Below are 19,574 nucleotides of genomic sequence, written 5' to 3' on the forward strand. Positions count from 1 at the left end.
TTGAGTGACATTTCAGAAAGCTTTTTATAGATCATGATAAAAGCAGTGATTGATATATACTTAGAATGCCCGGAACGTTAACAAATGTCTTCTTTCTACTTTTCATTTCAGTGCACATTTACTTTAAAACCAATGTTTAACAAGCTATTCATTTTGTTCTACCTCCAAAACATAATGATATGACATAGTATTTACTGCAGCAGAAAGAGAAACAATTCTGATAATGAGTTTTAAAATATGCTTCCAAAGTAATGTATGTGGGTCAATTCACTCCTTCTTTGCCACAATTTTATTTATATTTTATGCTACAACTTGCTCTGAAAACATAACAACAACATTTAAAATGCCCAAGCCTGAAGCAATAGCAATAAAGTCCAGAAAAATATGTATTTTATTAGATTAAGAAATGAAAATGCAGTGAAATATGAAGTTAGTTCAGTGCTGAAGGCTGCATTTAGAACTATCAAAATGTAAATGAAAGCTGTCATGCTGGCAGTTTTCTTTCACTTCTAATGTGCTGTCTTTGCTTCTCAAATAATAGAGGCAATAAAAGTGATTTTACAGATGAGAGTAACACTACTTTTGTGTTCACATGGCTCTTTTTATAGTTATTATTTTCTCCCACATTAAAAAGAAAAGGATAAAATTCAATAAGAAGGTTTTTCAAATAAGTTTCATCAACAGTGGTAGTCAAACCCCAGATATAGACCTTGATGAATTTAATGCTAGTATTAAGAAAAGCGTGGATATAAACATCTTAGAAAGATCTGATTTTTCAAAGAAAACGATGATTAGACTATAGATGGAAATATAGTAACCAAGGAGACTCAGTCTTAAGTAGACATACAGAGACTTTCTGAAATTAATCTAATCTCAACTAAAATAGATGTAAGACAACTGCTATAATAATTCCAATTTCCTACAAAACACTCTCATTATTTATGCTAATCAAAATAGTATTTGTCACTGAAAGTCTTCATGTTGGATAAAGTAATTAACAAAGTTAACAAAGGTGCAGCAGGTAGCAGTAATGGAGGAGGAAACATCAGAGAATAATAGTTGTGAATCAGCAGAAAGAATATATTCATTCATTTCATGTGTATTATAAATGGCACTGTAAGTCATCATTTTTTATACATTAAAAAAAAATCAAAATCAAAGTACAAAAGACAGAAAGTCCCAAACCAAAACCAATCCAAGTCCCAAACCCAACCTTATTTTGATTTAAGATTATTTCAGAGTCCTTTCTGTTTCCACAGGTTTTTTTTTTTTTTAAACAGTGATTGAGGGGCTGGAATTTCCCCCTTCCTTTCCCAATTCTTTCTTCTCAGCAACATTTCCTGCTTCACAGTAATTTCAAATAAACTCCCATCCCTATAAAAAGACTCTACTCTCTTACATTTAGAAGCTCTACTGCCAATTCCTGGTCTGTGAATGATGCTGCTACCTGTAAGAAACAGAATTGCTTAGCTGATGGAAGTAATTATCTGAGACAGTTTCAAAGAACTGAAATTACTAAAATAATTACCTGAGTGGTGTTATTGAGATTGTCTGTGAAGTGTGAAGCTCAAACCAGTGATGGATGTTATGTGAATAGCATAAGTTTCAGCACATCTATGTATTGTTTAAATGAAAAAATGTAGTAGCAACTTAAGTTTCAGATTTGACTAATTTTCTCCCTCCACATTAAATCTCACATTAATCCAATTTGTGTAAAGGCTGGCATTGCCCCTGGAGCATAGAGCTGAATATATAATCCAAAGGGTTTCTTACCTTTAATATTTTTATGTTAAAATTAATATTACAAGTGTTAATAACTTTCTATTACTGAGTTGTTCTTTTGCTTGTCTAAATCCTTTGAGTATATTATGAGCTTCCTGTCCTGAGGAGTATTCTGTAGTCTGAGTTCTATAGTGACTGTACCCTATGCAAAAGGAGTCTTCCTTTCATATGAGCTTTTAGCCTCTGACTTCGTTTTTCAGTCTCCTTGTAAGGGATAGCAATTTCCTCATCCAAATTCTTTAAAATTTATGTATATTTGTTATGACCCAGCTCATTTTTCCAGTCCCCCTGTCCAAATAATTCATGCAAATTTCTGTGTTAATCTTGCATCCTTTTTTCATTGTTTTAAAAATTGTAGTAGTAATAAAATACTAGCATATATGGAACTGATTTTTTTTTCATAAACTCAAAGAAAAAGAAAACATTAAAAAGCCCTTCATAAACTTCAGAAACCTCACTGGAATCATAAGTACCATAAAACTAGTTCTGGTGAAAATTGGGCTCTTGATAATACAGAATACTTTGACGCATGAAATATCTTTATTCTGTGTGTGTCAAATCAATTATTAAACAATTTACAGTGCCCTATGAGACATCTAGTCTATTTTACAGATGAAGAAGCTGAATCTCAGTGAGACTTAGCCCCAGATTCTAAGTGTCTTAGATTTGAATTTCCCACACTGCTTGTGGGCACTCCCCTGTGGCACCCACAACCCCCTCAGTTACTCGGCTGAGCCCCCTATGTCCCACTGGGGGCAAACCAGGCATTTTTGAGGGAAAGCCACAAAATGACAGTGCGCAAAGGTGGTAGCACTTTTGCTTGTCTGCAAGGAATTACAAAAGAAGCAACCTGATAGAGTGCGTGGTATCCCTGCCCATGGTGGGGTGAAGGAATTAGATGACCTCTAATGTTCCTTGCAACCCTACCCATTCTATGATTCTGTGTATGCCCACACTCAGACTGTCTTCTTAGACCACTTATCCATGAGCCTACTCCAGTTTAAGAGGCCTAAGTGAGTTTTTTGATCACAATATATATTTTTGTTGTGTGCGTTACCTGGTATTCTAGTGGGATGGAACTCAGGTGGATGGGTAAAAATATTGATTCATTCTCTGTAACAATAAATATCAGCATAGGGCACTTGGAGAGCTTCAGTGGCAAAAATGAAACTGAGAAGTGAAACAAGGCTGGTGAGCATGTGGGTAAACAGCTGAGTGATTTTTTTAGAAGTATATAAGTAAATTGTTTATGTCTTTGGGTGATTGAATGTTTCCACTGTCTTAGCTTTCTCCCTGACAAGACATGACATCTATGAATGGAATTCCTCTGAAATTACTGTGTCCTATAGTATCCCTCTTATACTTTCACTTCCCAGAATGAGTGGCCAGTGTTGATTTCCAAAGATTATGAGGGCAAATGGAACCCATAGGGAGAGAGTTATATTAAAGATTGTTGAACGAAGGTAGAAGTAGGTCATAATTTACATCAGTCCGCACTATTGGATGGCAATTGATATTTTAAAACTTTGCACTGCAAATCTCAGGGAGGACTTTACATCAATTTGAAACTTTGCTCAAGATGTCGCAAAACACTTGACAGAGGCAGACACAGTAGCCATCATTATGAAGAAACCTGAGGAAAGTCCAACTTCCATTAAAACAAATTAAAAAAAATATTTTTGGATCTTGCCAGGATTCTACAGGAAAATGAGAATATTGGTTTCAAGAGGGACTGGTACAGTATGGTGCAGTCAGAACAGATCAGACAGATAGAAATTTATAGTGGTGAGCTTGTGCATTGTATATATATGTATCATCAGTGCTTTTATCTTCCTATACAAAAATGTCAGTGGTAGATTAAAATCTCCAGCGGAGAGCACAAATGGCAGGCAGATCCTTGAAGTAACTGAAAAGCAGTCTTCAAATTGCTCTTCAGGAAATTACTTTATGGAGCTCATACAAGTAGCTCTGCTGACTCTGGTACATCAAAGTTATTTTCCTAATATGCTATTGTTAGAAAAAATTCATGGTCAAAGACTGAATATTTATAAGCCCAGAAATGGGGAAAAATGTTGTTTTGAAGGAAAGTTTAGAATGTATTTGAAAATAAGGAATTGGTCTCATCTAAGAAAAAATCATACCATTGAAACTGGTAAAGAAATCTTTAAATAATGTTTTTTTCTTCCCAGGATTTGATGGATTTTGTTTTCTCTGCTGTGACACCAAAAATGTCGATTTTAGAATGTATGTACATCAAGCAAGCTATTGACCTCCTACAGGTAGATATGGTATCCATTTTTCTCTCTCAGATTCTGTGATTTTTTGTAGGAGGGCAGTAGTTCTGTACTGCATCCACTTTGCAGGGTTTGCTGCCTGGCCGAGACGAGAAGCAGCTCAGTGAGGAACATATTGCTCGCTTGTTTGTTTTCGCTGTGATGTGGTCAGCTGGAGCCCTTCTGGAGCCAGATGACAAGCTGAAAATGGAGCTGTTCCTAAGGAAGCACTCTGCAGTGAAAGAGCTTCCAGCTGTGAATGGAGAGGAAACCATGTTTGAATTTGGTATCAATGCCTGTGGCCAGTGGGAGCACTGGTCAAAGAAGGTTTGTACACTGCAACATGCTAAGCTTTCTTAATGGGTATACAAAGTGTATTTGGTAAGAGACATTTTATTTCAAACCCTACATAATTTGGTTGGGAAGATTAACCCTACCAAATTCTCCAGAGCTTCTTTTTTTTGAATGATATTTTTCTTTTCCCGTAAATGTCTTCAGCAAAGAATAGAAACGTGCATTTGAAATATCTTTGGAAGTGAAACAGAAGTGATCTTAACTCTGTCTACTTACTCTATCACCTTACTCTTTCCAGCAAGGAAAAGCTTTTATCAGGTACCGGAGGAATGAAAATATCCTGTTAGTCTACCACCCATTTAGAAAAGCATGGCAAGATGCTGATTGATTATGAAAGGATACTTGGCTTTCAGGCAGAAAAGTTTTGCTGATGTAAATTTTATGAAGTACATTTGATTTTGTGTTCTGATGCAAAGTGATTCTGTGGGTAGGTAGGAATTCTCAAACTTTTTGCATGTCTTTCTTATGCAGGTCCCTGAATATATTTATCCTAAAGATTCAGTCCCAGAATATACTTCCATTCTAGTTCCAAATGTAGACAGTGTCCGAACAGACTTTCTAATGCACGCTATCATGAGGCAAGGAAAAGCTGTTTTGCTAATTGGGGAACAAGGAACAGCAAAAACTGTTATGATTAAGGTAGGTGGAATGGAAAAACATATGTAATATATTCGTATGATAACATTGCAATAATTGACATTGGCACCAATATTAAGCGGAAGTTGAGAATAGTTTGGTTTTTCTTCAGAGTACATACTAGAATTCTTACAGAGGCATGTTGCCAGTACTCACATGGACCACAAGCAAAAACCCCCAAGTCTTTTATATAAACTTTTATATAAAGGTTTCTTTTAACCTTTGCTAACTGTGGCCACAAGGTCAGATGATAAATGCTCTTTCATATGCTTTCTTTTCTTTTGAGTAGTCAAACAGAAGATTTTGCTAAGAAGATGGTGATCCTTGGAGGCTTTTTTATTTTCCTGTGCTTTATCAGTGGTGCCATGTGTGAACTGGTCTTTTTACACCCTTATTGCACAGCCTTTCTTTAAAAGCCAAATGAAGAGAAAAACAGAGCTTCCTTCTTTAGTCAGGGTGGTTTTCAGAGGGTAAATTTACTGTTTATTATCTTGTCTCTCAATTTCTTCACTGAAAATGACATGTTTGTTCTCTAGAAGAAAATAACGACAGGATTGCTATTAAATTAACAAAGACAGGTTTAATAACTTAATATAGAAAAATCAGTAATCAAAAGGCTGAACAAACCCAGATGTCTTACCAAACTCAACATCCCTTATTTAAAAAAGTGGAAGCATAGTGTTTTTCATTAGGGTTTCTGTGTTTTTCAGGGGAGTGTGTGGATTCTTTGATCAATGAGAGGTAGCTAAATAAAACTAATCTACTCTTGGGACAGCTGACTTGGCTATACAAGCATCTGTACCTCCACTGGAGGATTTGCAGAGGTCCTGAAATGGAAAATAGCTGAAAAACACCGGTCTAAATTGACCTTTGGCTTTCATAAAATCTGGAGCCATTTTGTGTGCCCCGGCCATGTTCTCTCTGAGCCCTGACAGAGAGTGAGTTGTACCCCTGCCAGCAGCAATTAATACTATTTTTTCAGCATAGCTGTCCATGCCAACAGGCATGCCGGTGTAATGTCAGCTTCTGTTCCTGGCACCAGCTGGAGAACTATTTTTGCAGAGTGAAGAGGCGGGGTCTGGGTGGTGGTCTTGATATTCCGCATGCTGGATTTTGTCCAGATACTGGCAACCTCCTGCTTTCAGCTGCCATTCCTGTCCCTAAAAATAATTGGAACTGATTCTTGGGAGTTGCTTAGGCTGAGTCTATGCTATAGAGCAGAGTATGTTCCTTACACAAGGGAGCATAATGCCAGCAGATATTTCATCTCGTGTAAGGTTAGGAGTGAGTGTTAACTGCCTTCACAACTGTTCCCCTTCTGCTTTCATCTTCTGTAGAATTTTGCCTTACTACACCTTGTGGAAAAGAAATCTCCAGATATAAACAGTTCATTTCATGAAAAAGTAAAAGAGTCTTACTATAGAGCACTTCAGGTAGTAATCTGAATTAATCGGAATAATCCTCAGTGTTGAGTAAACCATCAGTATAAATCAAAATAAAGAACTTGAAATGGAATGTTAATTTAAGACCTTTATTCTCTGTACTATTAATTCATGAATTGCAAAAAATTTTAAAAAGTGATGTTAAACTGGTAAAGGACAGTTGAAAATTCCCTGACAGTTTAACTAACAAAAATAATCCTATCCAAGACCCTTTTCTTTTTTGAAGATAGTTCTCATTTCTGTACTGTGCAATATTACTGTTACCATGTAAACATTCTGAAGTGCCATAATGAATAAAACACAAATGTGTTTTTTGAATGGTTGAGAATTCGTAGTTGCAGTTTGTTGACCTTGGCCAGCTGCAAGACCCTCACCCAGCTGCTGGTTCCCTCCCCCTCCTCAACAGTAAAGGGGTTGAGGTAAAGACAGGGAGATCTCAACTCACAATTACTGCTATGGGAAAAACATTTGACTTCGGGGACACTTAAAAAATTTATTTCTAATTAAAAATAGAATTAGATGGTGAAAAACAGAATACTGAAAATACCCTCTTCTCACACCTCTCTTCTACTCAGGCTCACCTTCAGTCCCTCATCTCTGACTCCTCTACCTCTTCCCTGGCCAGCAGTGCAGCAGGATGATACAAGGGCACTGTAGTCAGTACATAACAGCTCCCCTCTGCCTCACCTTCCTCCTCACATTGCTCCCTCCTCCCACATGGGATACAGTTCTTACCAGAGCTGCAGTTCCTCATGAGCTGTTCCAGCGTGGGTCCTTCATGGGGTCACAAGTCCTACCAGCAAACCTGCTCCTGTGTGGGCTTCTCTTTCCAGGGGTCTGCAGGTCCTGCCAGGAGCTCCAGTGTGGGCTTCCCAAGGGGTCACAGCCTCCTTTAGGCATCCAGCTGCTCCAGTGTGAGGTCTTCCATGGGCTGCAGGTTAACCTCTGTTCCACTGTGAACCTCCATGGAATGCAGGGGACAACTTGCTTCACCATGGTCTGCACCACAGGCTGCAGGGGAATCTGTGCTGGAGCACCTCCTGCTCTTCTTTCTGCTCTTGCTTTGGTGTCTGCAGGCCTGATTTTCTCACATTTTTTTGCACTTCTCTCTCAATTGCCAGGCAGCATTTTGCCCTTCCTGACACAGGCTGAGTGTCTCCAGTGGATCTGCTGGAGGTGGCTGGAACCAACTGTGTCTGGCATAGGGAAGCCCCATCCTTTTCTTGCAAGAGGCTGCCCCATAGCCCCTCTGGCAGCACCTGGGCACCTGCACTTGGCACATGAGCTTTGCAATTTGTAAATTGTTGGAGCCCTGAGGAGAGATCTGAGCACTGACCTGCACCAACCCCTCACCTGTCAGGAGTACATGCCAAAGACAGGACTGTTGCATATACAGTGCACATGTAGGTTGTCATTTATGTCAGGTCTGAAAAAAACCCTATTTCCGAAGGGCACCTTTTCTTGAGCTGCTGTCACTGTATCAACAAAATTGACAATATTCATCAAAATATTTTGAGGGGATTTAGCTGTGTCTTCCTTTATGTTGTCACAGTAAGTGTATGTCTCACTGGAGTTGTTCTTACAGCACTTCATCAGCAATGATACAGATTTCTTTTTCTGAGGTGCCAAAATGGGAACATTTGTAGTCAACCCTCTTTTATGGATAGGAATTTAAATTATATTCAACTTCATCATCATTGCAGAAGAATGGAATCTTTAAAAAGAAATTATGTTGGAAATATGGAACTTTTAGTACTATTTCTAAGCTCCAGAACTTTTCCTAAACAAAATATTTCCTATGCTATATATTTATCCCTCGGTGTGACTCCAGGGTTGCATATTTTTATTATAAAAACTCACTAAATATGAAAAGTGGAACTTTGTTGTTTTGGGGCATCCTCAGCAGCTGTGGGAATTGTACATATTCATAAAATTCAAGGATTTCTTTCTTCATTAAGAGAAGATAGCTGTCAGTAAGTGTGATGTAGCTGGGTTTAATTTTACACTGCCATTCCTTTGCACTGCTTTTGTTTTAAGAGTTTTGATGTCGTAGTGTAAACATGAAAATGGATTTGGTTTTTCTCTTGTTCTTTGCTGTCTGCTGTAATAGATCATCACTAACAGCTTAAATTTAGAAAAACCCTGACAATTGCTAATGCAAAGTTTATTTGCATCTTGAGTTGGCACACATCTACTTGTAATACTTAGTGAAGTCTATTAAGAGTTTATAAATTTTAATACTTAAAAAATTAATGCAAAGCATTAACTGACAGTTTGTTTGAATTTCAAGTTGTAGATGGTGCATTTATCTTAAATAAACTGTGTTTGGAGATTTTGAAGTTAATAGCAGGACTGAGATTTTTGCAGGGCTGCTGAGCATCTGCATCTCCTTTTGTCTGAATTCACCTGGAGTTACTGGTGCACTTGACTTAAAAGTAGTTTATCTTGCAGAATTACACAAGCAAGTATGATCCTGATGTTCACTTGACCAAATACCTAAACTTTTCTTCTGCAACTCTGCCACATATGTTCCAAAGGAGCATAGAAAGCTGCATAGGCAAAAGAATGGGCACTACACACGGTCCTCCAGCAGGGAAGAAAATGACTGTCTTTATTGATGACATCAACATGCCTCTGATTAATGAATGGGGTGATCAGGTAAAAGGAAAATACTAACTTTTGGGAGTTGGTGGTCTTACCATTGTTGCTGATACTGATCAATGGGTTGAAAAAATGGGACAGGTTAGAAAAAAGATATCTTAATATGGATTAGAACAAATACATTTACTAAAAACAATTTCCCCAAGCCAGTTTTTGAGATGACTGACAAGCTGTCAGTCCCAAAAGATCAAGGATGGTGTCAAGCCACTTGGTGCAATCACTGTAGTATTTAAGCCTTTTGGTTTGGTTGCATACAAAGCTGGTAGGATTTCCAAACTAGCAGTCCTGAGAACCAGTTTGGGAAAGGAAGCATGCAAATCCAAGAAACACTCAGAGATTTTTCTTTGATCTGCTCTGGACTTTAAATTGCAGTAACTATTATGCGAAATCTAAGCTGGTGGTGAGTCTAAAGAACAAGACTTATGAGAAGTGGCTGAGGAAACTGGGGTTGTTGAGCCTTGAGTAAAGAAACTTTGGGGGAGATCTTGCTGCTCTCTTCAGCTACCTGAAAGGAGATTGTAGTGAGGTCGGTGTTGACAGGACAAGGGGAACGCTTCAAGTTGCACCAGGGGAGGTTTAGATTGGATATCAGAGAAAAATTTCTTCACCAAAAGGGTTGTTGAGCCCTGAAACAGATTGCCCAGGGAAGTGGTGGAGTCACCATCCATGGAGGTATATAAGAGAGGTGTAGATGTGTCACCTGGGAACATGGCTTAGTGGTGGATTTGGCAGTACTGGTTCAATGGTTGGACTCGATCAAAAAGGTCTTTTCCAACCTAAACAATTCTATGATCACAGTTGACATTAAAGACTAGCAAGCTGTCTTGAGGTATTGATAAAAGAATACTTATAGACCAATACCCTGAAAATCTGACTTAAAAAAATCTGCTGAGAAAAAGCAAATTTTCTGCTTTTGGTATGGCTCTGTAATTGTGTTCTCTCACTGCCTGTGTACAGGTGGACATGTGACTACACTTTGTGCTAAATTTACCATTCTTTATCACTATCTGTCTGTGTCAGTCTGAAGCTATAGCCAGGATTGAAAATTTAAAGTGCTGGTTTTTCTTAAATTGAAATTATGCAAATCCAGTTGAATGTCTGACTTCCTGTCCACAACTACTTAGCACATGAAGCTTACATAAAGCCAGTGCACTGCATCTGAGTGCTTGGTTGCCATGTTGCATGTTGACAACCCTGAAACACCTAAATCCTCCTTTTTTTTTTTTTGTTTTGTTTTGGCAATATTTAGATCACCAATGAGATTGTAAGACAGCTGATGGAACAGAAAGGTTTCTACAGTTTGGAGAAGCCAGGGGAATTCACAAATGTAGTTGACATCCAGTTTGTAGCTGCTATGATTCACCCTGGGGGAGGTCGGAATGACATCCCACAGCGCCTGAAACGCCAGTTCACCATCTTCAACTGCACATTGCCTTCTAATTCCTCTATTGATAAGATATTTCAAACAATAGCTGAAGGCTATTTCTGTGAACAACGACATTTCCCCGCAGAAATATGTAAACTGGCTTCAGCATTAGTATCTACAAGTCGAAAGGTTTGGCAAATGACAAAAGCAAAGGTAAAATGACGTCTATTAAGCCTTTGAAGCATCTGACTCAGGCCTTTTGTACTGTCTTGTGTGTTTGTAGTTCATACTGTGAAGCTGTGACCTATGTGTGTAATTGCTGGCTGATGCCTCTGTTCTGAATTGGTTGCTCTCAAGTTAGCCGACAAAAATCCTAATCACATGTAGTGTCTTCTGTAGCTGATACAAGTATCACATAATATACATATGATATAGTAAGCATAGCTGATAGGAAGATTGAGACATCTTCCAGTTGAGAAAATGCTGAGAGCACAAGAAACCAGAAATTAAAAATTAGATAGGAATCTTCTGTAGAGCTGTTTGGGATCGTGAGAAACTTTAAAGATCTGAATTAAAGGAAAGAAGAAAAATCTGGCAGACAGGGAATCAGTTCAAAACAAATAAAATCTGGTATTTAGCAATTTATAAATATTTACATTTTCCATTTCAAACAGACTGTTAAAAACATTTGACTGCAATTCCTGGGCAAATTTTGCTTTGAAAAAGACAAAAAATATTAGGTATAGAATGCAATTTGAAAAAACAAAACTACAGCATAGAAATGTGTGTCGAATTTGTTCTTCTTCTGAGAAAAGTGGAGGACAGTAGTGGAAAGATTTGTTAAATGGTATTTTCTAGTCCAATAAAAGTTGGTCAGAATTTCACAAACAACTAACTGTAGACCTAAACTTACTTTGCACACAGAACTAGAGAGACTTCTAGCAAAACTACTGACTAGTCAATATTGACCAATATATTCAACAGGATTGGTGCTTATTACCACTAATTAACTTCCTTTCCTAGAGGAAAAGTAGCTTTTTCTAGGTTGTAAATATTTTCCCAAATATTGTTTGCTCTTTTTTTTTCCCTTTTCCCTTGCCTTTCCTTGCCTTTCCTTGCCTCTCCTTGCCTCTCCTTGCCTCGCCTCACCTCCTTTCCCTTTCCCTTTCCCTTTCCCTTTCCCTTTCCCTTTCTCTTTTCCTTTCCCTTTCCCTTTTCCTCATGAACTTTTCCTCCTCATTCTTGGAAAGGATGAAGAGTAACAGAAATGATCTGGAAGAAAGGGCAGGAGCAACACCACAGGTTAAACAATGTTGACATTTTTACTGTGGTCATCAGTGTCATCATTAACTAACCTGTCTTGGCTTTAATGCATCTTCCTGGGATTTGAAACATTCAAAGAAACTCAAATGAAATCTATGTGAAATTAAAGAGCTAGCTGTTGCTAGTGTCATTTCTTCATTTTACCTTAATGCCTCTTAAATGCCAAGCATGTATTTCTGCTTTAATACAAGACTGAAGTTTGTGAAAATATCCACATTCACTTAATAATAAGTAGAAAATATTTTTAGTTAGCAGTTATTTGAATATAGTTCACGACATTATTTTGTAGATGTTACCAACTCCAGCTAAATTTCATTACATCTTCAATTTGCGAGACCTCAGTCGTATTTGGCAAGGAATACTTACAGTTACTCCTGACGTCTGCCAGAGCATCAGTGTTTTGGTAGCCTTGTTCCAACATGAATGCAGACGTGTTATTGCAGACAGGTTCATCAGCAAAAGTGATAAGGACTGGTTTGAAGATTTGATGAGGAAGGTAAGCAAACAGTATTTTAGTATTTGCCACAGAAAGAGGCCAAGGACATAGTTCATTACTAAATCAATCCTTCATGTATTGCTGTAGATTGTTTCTGAAGAACACGGTCAAAATCTACTTGAAGATAAATTGACAGAATTATACTTTGTGGATTTCTTGCGTGATGTCCCAGAGACTGCTGGAGATGAACCTGATGATGCAGAGTTGAAGGCTCCGAAAATTTATGAGCCTATCCCATCTTTGGATTACTTGGCTGAAAGATTACGGATGTTCATGCAACAGTACAATGAAACTGTCAGAGGATCAAAGATGGATTTAGTATTTTTCAAGGTATTACTGCTTGTAATTGTATTAATACAGAAAGTGCCTGGTCTTCTGCCCTTACTGATACATCTTGTATGTTTCTATCACATTATTTTGGAGATAGCTCAGAACAACTAGGTTGTTTATACAGTACACATTGTGAATGTCATCTTGCTTTCCTGAAAGTTACCTCCTTCTGGAAGGTCTTGATGCACAATGCTCTCCTCAGCTTTAGACTGGGTGGTTTGATAGAATTTTAGGGTGTTTCAGATTAATTCTCACCCTAGGATGACTACAGCAGTAGAATAAGAAATGCCTATATTGCACTTGTATTTTACTTTTGTCAGTCTATTTAGAGAGCTTGTAAATAGGTCAGCTAAAAAGTCTGGGGGAGTCCTTTCTGCTTTACCTTCTGCCCCTAAGGAGCATGCCCTCAGCTCTGCTGATGACAAACTGTGCATATGACATTGCTTCATACAAGATTGATACAATGACATTTCTCTTGGGCTAGCCCTGCTGCCCACAGAATTCAGGGGGGAATCTCCTGTTGATTTTGATTACTGCAGGACTGAGTCTTTGGCATAGGCTCCAGAGAAGCCATCCAGCTGTTGAGAAGCAGTTGGTTGGTGACACGCTTCTAGTTGATTATACAATGCATTATTTTTGCATCTCTTCATCCACTTTTCTCTCAATACACAGGATGCAATTATCCATTTGATTAAAATATCACGGATTATTCGTACTCCACAAGGAAATGCATTGTTGGTGGGCGTGGGTGGATCTGGAAAGCAGAGTCTGACCAGACTAGCATCATACATTGCTGGATACGAGAGCTTTCAGATTACTTTAACAAGGTAACACAATGCAGTGTACCTGGACATTTGCTCCTTAATTTGCCATAGAAATGAACTCCTCACAATCATCTTAAAGAAATGCAAACCTCTCAACCTTTTTATCCCTCATTGTAAACTACATTTCTGGTCAAAAGTAACTGTCCAAATGTACATCTATAGGTGACAGATCCTGGGTCTTTGTTTTGTTGACTTTATGCTATTGACAAGAAATATATATTTTCTTCAGCATTTGAGTCTGCAATGCACCTCTGTGAAATCACACTGAAATACAATTTTGCACTAAAAATAACAGGGAGTAATCTGCTGGTGCATGCTGCTTAGTAGGCAAACGCTGATGGCCAGGGGAAATGGTAACTTTTTCTATAGATCCTTATGTAGATAAACTGTATTATGACAATTTCTGTCAATGACTTACTATTTTGTAGTGCTGGAGTTCTGTAATTTATAGAAATTTGAAGTGAAAGGGAGTAGCTACTGCCTTCCTTCTGTTTCTCTTTTTACATAGAGTTTACAAGGGTAAGCAATGAAGACTGGCAGAGTGCATTCTCCTTTGCAAACTGATTAACATGCTGAGAAATATTCTTTAGAGAGACATATCATGTCTATGAATAATGTTATGAGGCTTCTGATGAAAGGAAAGATAAAGAAAGATATATCACAATCTCTTCCTCTGTCCCAGACGCAGAAGGAAGGAACAGTGAGAACAAAAAAAAAGGAGGGGAAGAAAAAAAACAAAGTGATAGAACAGAATCCCTAGATTTCCAAGATTATTAAGGCAACTATTAATAATGGCAATGAATATGGAGGGGGGAAGAATGAAATTAGCAGTGAAGAGTGGATGCTGGCTCATGTTTTGTCTCTAAGTATCATTTCCCATTGCTGTTGTTAGGTTATTGAACTAGATAGACTGCAATTCTGACAGTAGAGAATTTCTTATATTCCTATCAGAATAGCAGAAATCACTGTAATAACTGTAGCTGACACATGCAAACTGAAGAGTTGGATTGTTTTACAAGCTCTGCAGTGCTTGCTCTATGGGTATTTATAGAGCAGAAATAAGATGGAGGGAGAAGAGAACTGTGACACTTCCTGTGTGGCATATTTAATACGTGTAGAATGGGTTGTGTGTGTATTGCACAAATTACTTATGACTTTGAAGAGATTATTGGAAATAAGAGACTGGTTATAAAGAAAAGAGGTTCTTAATTTCATCTTTAATTGGCTAAGGACAAAATCTGCCATTTTATTAACCCTGGTTTACATCACTTTATATTGCACAATCTGAAATCTGTAGTTGAATTTGTGTGGACTTCATCTGAATCTTACTTGTGTGTACCAGCTACAAGACACATAACAACAGAACCAGTCACGGTCTCCATGTGCAGAAGAGCTGCAGAATCAGCCCAAGTGATAATGTTCAAACATAATTTCTGGGGCTTGATTTTAGTTAAACCATATAACACAATAAGCCCCTCAGTTTCATTCTCTCTTGTTTCATAATGATTTCCTTTAACCAGCTCTCAATATCTTCAGAAGATAATCCAGCAGTATTTATGTAATGGTTACAGGTATCATAACCTACTTGACAACTTAATCCAGCTGTATTAACCTACATATCTAACAAAGAATTTACGTCTGCAAACCATGGGGATACAAAACAGTATCATAATTAGATATAGTATTGCTCTCACCATACTTTTTTCCAGCACATTATTTTTTTTGACTTCACCTCATTTCACATCATTTATGTTACTGATCATTCACTTTGGGAAAATGTTTAAGGAAAAACTCTAAAAAATGTAACCAGGAGCTATGGTATTAAGTTCTTATCTAGATTTTTTTCCTTGCCTTAAGGAAGCTGATCCAGATGATACATACCTCCTAAGATGGTCTGTAATTTTTGTTCTCTCTTTCTTTAACCCTTCTCTATTCCAGAACATATGCCAGCAACAACCTTTTGGATGATCTGAAAACACTGTACCGCACTGCTGGGCAAAAAGGAAAGGGTGTTGTCTTTATATTCACAGACAATGAAGTCAGAGATGAATCTTTTCTTGAGTACATGAACACTGTTTTGACTTCAGGTGAAGTCTCGAATCTTTTTGCACGAGATGAAGTAGGTGAAATCACACAGGACCTGATTCCAGCAATGAAGAAGGAGTACCCAAGGCTTACTCCCACTAGTGAAAATCTTTATAATTACTTTCTTGCTCGAGTTCGGAATAACCTGCATGTGGTTCTTTGTTTTTCTCCTGTTGGGGAAAAATTCAGAACTCGTGCACTCAAATTTCCAGGTCTGATTTCAGGCTGTACCATGGACTGGTTTCAGTGTTGGCCTAAAGATGCTCTTGTAGCAGTTGCACAGCATTTTTTAGCCTCCTACCGTATTGAGTGTACAGATGAAGTGAAACAGAGTGTTGTTAACACCATGGGAACAATTCAAGATATTGTAGCTGAAAAATGTGTTGAATACTTTGAACGATATAGGAGACGAACATTTGTGACACCAAAATCTTACCTGTCCTTCATTGGAGGCTACAAAGCTATTTACAAAGAGAAGTTTGCCAGTCTTGGAAGTTTGTCTGAACGCATGAGAACAGGTACTGTAAAAGCTTTTGGATTTTTCTTTCTTTCTTTGTTTTTAAAAAGGTGAGAAGAATCTGAATAAAAGGATGTAAAAGCATGAATTTAAATTGTGAGCTCATGTTCATTTGGAAGCCAACTCATATATTTTTAGCTGTATTGTGTGTGATTACAAACTCTGCAGAGGTTTTGTTTCAATGAACTTTATGAATGTGCAGATTAGAGAGGAGATTTGAAAACAGTATTAGTTAGCAGTTAAAATGCCTGAAACTCCTGCTTTGACGTGTATGTATGCCAAGGAACTACTGAGATCCTAGTTTTCACATGTAAGCATGCCAAGAGTAAATCTGAGAAAAGGTAAGTAAATGTTCATATTCAGTCCCTCTGAAGAATTTTTTAAAGGAACAGGTATATGCCAAAGGTAAAATTTCAAAAATATAGCCGTGCACATGGTCAGACATGGTAAACAATTAAACAGTTTCCTAAACTGAATGCTGTTTGGAAGTGAATGTGACCTTAAACTGTTTATTCTCCCACCGTTGACAATTGTAGACCTGACCTATGTACACATACGTCCAAAGGTAAAGGGTGGCTGGCTGTCTGGAAGAACAAACGTGGGTTTTTTTGAGTTAGAAAGATATATATGATGCATTTACATTTAGATGCATGGATTTATAATGAAGATGCCTATACTTAAGAGTTTTTCTCATAATTTGTTCAAACTGTTGGAGTATTGTATTGCTCAAGAATCTGTAGGTTTTTTTACCCCATCTCATCTGGACCTTCATGTAATGTTGAATTTAGAAGCTCAGCCTACTCTCCTTGTGTCTTCACTTTCATTGCCAGGTTCCTCCTCTTTGTCTTGTACAGAGTACAGCCTAGTGCTTTTTATGTTCTCATGGATTTCAGAAATTTCACACACATTTCTTAAGTGTCATTCACCATGCTAATGTTTTCCAGCATGTGTGTTTAACATTTAGTCTCCTTCTCATATAAAAGAATATAAACAAGTGATCAAGTGACAGATTCTGAAGGCTTTTACACATTAAAAAATAAAAATTGTCCTGGTTAATTTTAGTGTTCAACCAATGGGATCACTCACTAGTATTCCTAAACATGAATCCGAGCAACTTATTTTGAATATCCACTTATTGCTTCAGTGAGGTTACTCTCTCCATAGGTCTTTCTGTTGCTAAAATGGAATTTGTTCACCACAGGTCTTGCAAAACTGATGGAAGCTGAGGTTTCTGTAAGCCAGCTCTCCAAAGAGTTGGTTATGAAGGAGAAAGATTTGGCTATAGCTTCAAAAAAAGCCGATGAAGTTTTATTGGAAGTAACTATGAAAGCCCATGCTGCAGAAAAAGTGAAAATGCAGGTGCAAAAGGTAAAAGACAAGGCTCAGGCTATTGTGGATGACATTGCCATTGATAAAGCAGCAGCAGAGGAGAAGCTTGAAGCTGCAAGGCCTGCACTGGAAGAAGCCAAGGCAGCCCTGCAGGTCAGAAGCAAATATATTCTGAACGTGCATGTAGTTAATGGTCATTATGTGCAATAATATGGCTTGTGCTTCTAACTTGGGGGGTGGGGAAAGATTGAGGAACTGGCACTGACCTGTAAATCCTTGCATAAAAAACCCTGAAAACTGAAGAGGGGAAGAGGTAAGATGGGCAGTACTCTACTGTCAGGTAGTAAAGAAGCCACAGAGTGGTACTACCTGTAGGGACTTTCTGCAGTAGTGCTTCTGAGCGACCTGCAAACCTGCAGCCATTGCATTCCATACACAGTCCTCCCAAAAGAACATCATTCTTTGCCATCAGGTGACTGTTTAAATAAATGGACTATTTTCTTTTATAATTTTTCAGACAATAAAACCTTCTGACATTGCAACTGTTCGCAAACTGGGTAAACCTCCTCACCTGATAATGCGGATCATGGACTGTGTGCTACTTTTATTCCAAAGGAAAATAGACTCAGTGACACTAGATCAGGAACACCCAGGTGTCAAGCCATCATGGACTGAGGCTCAGAAGCTAATGAATAATTCAGGATTTCTTAGCATGTTGCTTACTTTCCAGAAGGTAAGTAATTAATAGGGGCACTACTGCTTCAATAACCATCTTCAGAGTTCACATGAAAGTGTCTTCTACCATCAAAGGCAGTTTGAAACAGTTTTGTCTATCTATAGTTGTGGATACTTTCTGACTTTATTCTTCTTTATTTTCATGGCTCATTATCTCAGTAGTTTTTCTCCTGGGCCACACAGTGGCTCCTAGCAGACAGAAGTATCCCGTGCACTAGACCAAATCTTGAGAAGCTTGATGTTATCTTATTCAGGCAGCTCCTGCTTCTAAGTAGGAACTTGCCTTAGAAGGGCCCAGTCTTGGTTTTTCAAATGGCTCACCTTCTCCAGTGCTACCAGGCCTGTTTGCTCGTAAGGCACTTGGCAATTCTGTCAATTTGCTAGGGAGCTAGCAGGAAGTAAGAAAAAAATGAACAGGGAAAGAAATGACATAATTTGGGAACTTTTGAGGTTCTTTCACTAGAAAAGTAGTGAAGTGAAGAATAATCTCATTATCAATTGTAAGAAAAATAAGAGCAAGCAGGTTTTTATTTCTGTCAGGACAGGAACTTTTGCAGCAGGGTTCACTGAACTGTGAGAAAAAGGAAAATTCTCTATAGGGAAGAGAAGAAAGATGTCACAGGTAGCTGGACCAGAAAAATACCTAGGTTAGAATATGAAATGGCAGAATCGTAGCCCAACTTCATAATCCAGAAGACCAAGCAGATTTCAGGAAAAACCTGGCATTTCTGCAATGTTGCAGAACATACTTTCTCGTTTGCACACTGATGTTTTAATCTACTTATCTGTGCATTTTGCTGATGCCTTTTCTAAGCTGCTGGAGTGTTTTTGTTGTGAAGATCATTCTCACTATCCCCAGGAGCCATTTCTCCCAGAGAGCCATATTGTGGAAACTTGCACTGCCTCTGTAGACAGTTTCTTCCTGGGGCTGTCAGTCTGGTCACTTTTCCAAGTGCTCTCTTGACTAAACAGAAAGAGGAAATGAGTTTTAAGATAGCAAAGACTAATTATGTACTCCTTACTCAAGCTTCTGTCTAATGAGGCTTCCAGTTTTGGCACTTATTAATAGTGCACATATTCCTGCGAGTAGCTGGAAACACATTTAACTCAGAGAAGTCAGATAAACTTTTGTGGGACTGAGTTCTTGCAGAAAGTGATACTGATAAATGTGGGGTAGGATACTGGACTACTTAAATCTCTGAGGAGGTACTTCTGATGCTGTCCTCCTACCCCATTTCTCATTTCAGAGTATATATGACAGGAAAGTTAATTGTGTCTGGAGTTCTGAGTAGACTACACTGCTTACTTGTTTCTGAGATTTGTTTTTTTTTTTGTGTTCTTTCCTAGTATTTTTTAGGCAATGAAAATTAGTGGATGAAGTAGCTAATTGAATTCAAAATTAATTACTTAAAAGGAAAAGC

The 19,574-nt window shown here is 38.1% G+C and overlaps 1 protein-coding gene across 1 annotated transcript in view; it reads left to right on the forward strand.

Moving 5' to 3' along the window:
• Positions 1-19,574, forward strand: part of LOC121672836 (dynein heavy chain 5, axonemal-like) — a 146,322-nt gene that overhangs the window by 65,628 nt on the left and 61,120 nt on the right. The window contains exons 46-56 of the mRNA XM_042045738.1: positions 3,972-4,061; positions 4,146-4,382; positions 4,881-5,048; positions 8,939-9,145; positions 10,398-10,727; positions 12,127-12,333; positions 12,421-12,663; positions 13,336-13,490; positions 15,426-16,090; positions 17,291-17,571; positions 17,936-18,151. Of these exons, the coding sequence (XP_041901672.1) occupies positions 3,972-4,061; positions 4,146-4,382; positions 4,881-5,048; positions 8,939-9,145; positions 10,398-10,727; positions 12,127-12,333; positions 12,421-12,663; positions 13,336-13,490; positions 15,426-16,090; positions 17,291-17,571; positions 17,936-18,151 (2,799 nt within the window). The remainder of the gene's footprint in view (positions 1-3,971; positions 4,062-4,145; positions 4,383-4,880; positions 5,049-8,938; positions 9,146-10,397; positions 10,728-12,126; positions 12,334-12,420; positions 12,664-13,335; positions 13,491-15,425; positions 16,091-17,290; positions 17,572-17,935; positions 18,152-19,574) is intronic.

Source organism: Corvus kubaryi, unplaced genomic scaffold (genome assembly GCF_017639235.1).
Source record: "Corvus kubaryi isolate FWS band 111438036 unplaced genomic scaffold, C.kubaryi_AGA036_p1.0 64999, whole genome shotgun sequence".
Taxonomy (NCBI): Eukaryota; Metazoa; Chordata; class Aves; order Passeriformes; family Corvidae; genus Corvus; species Corvus kubaryi.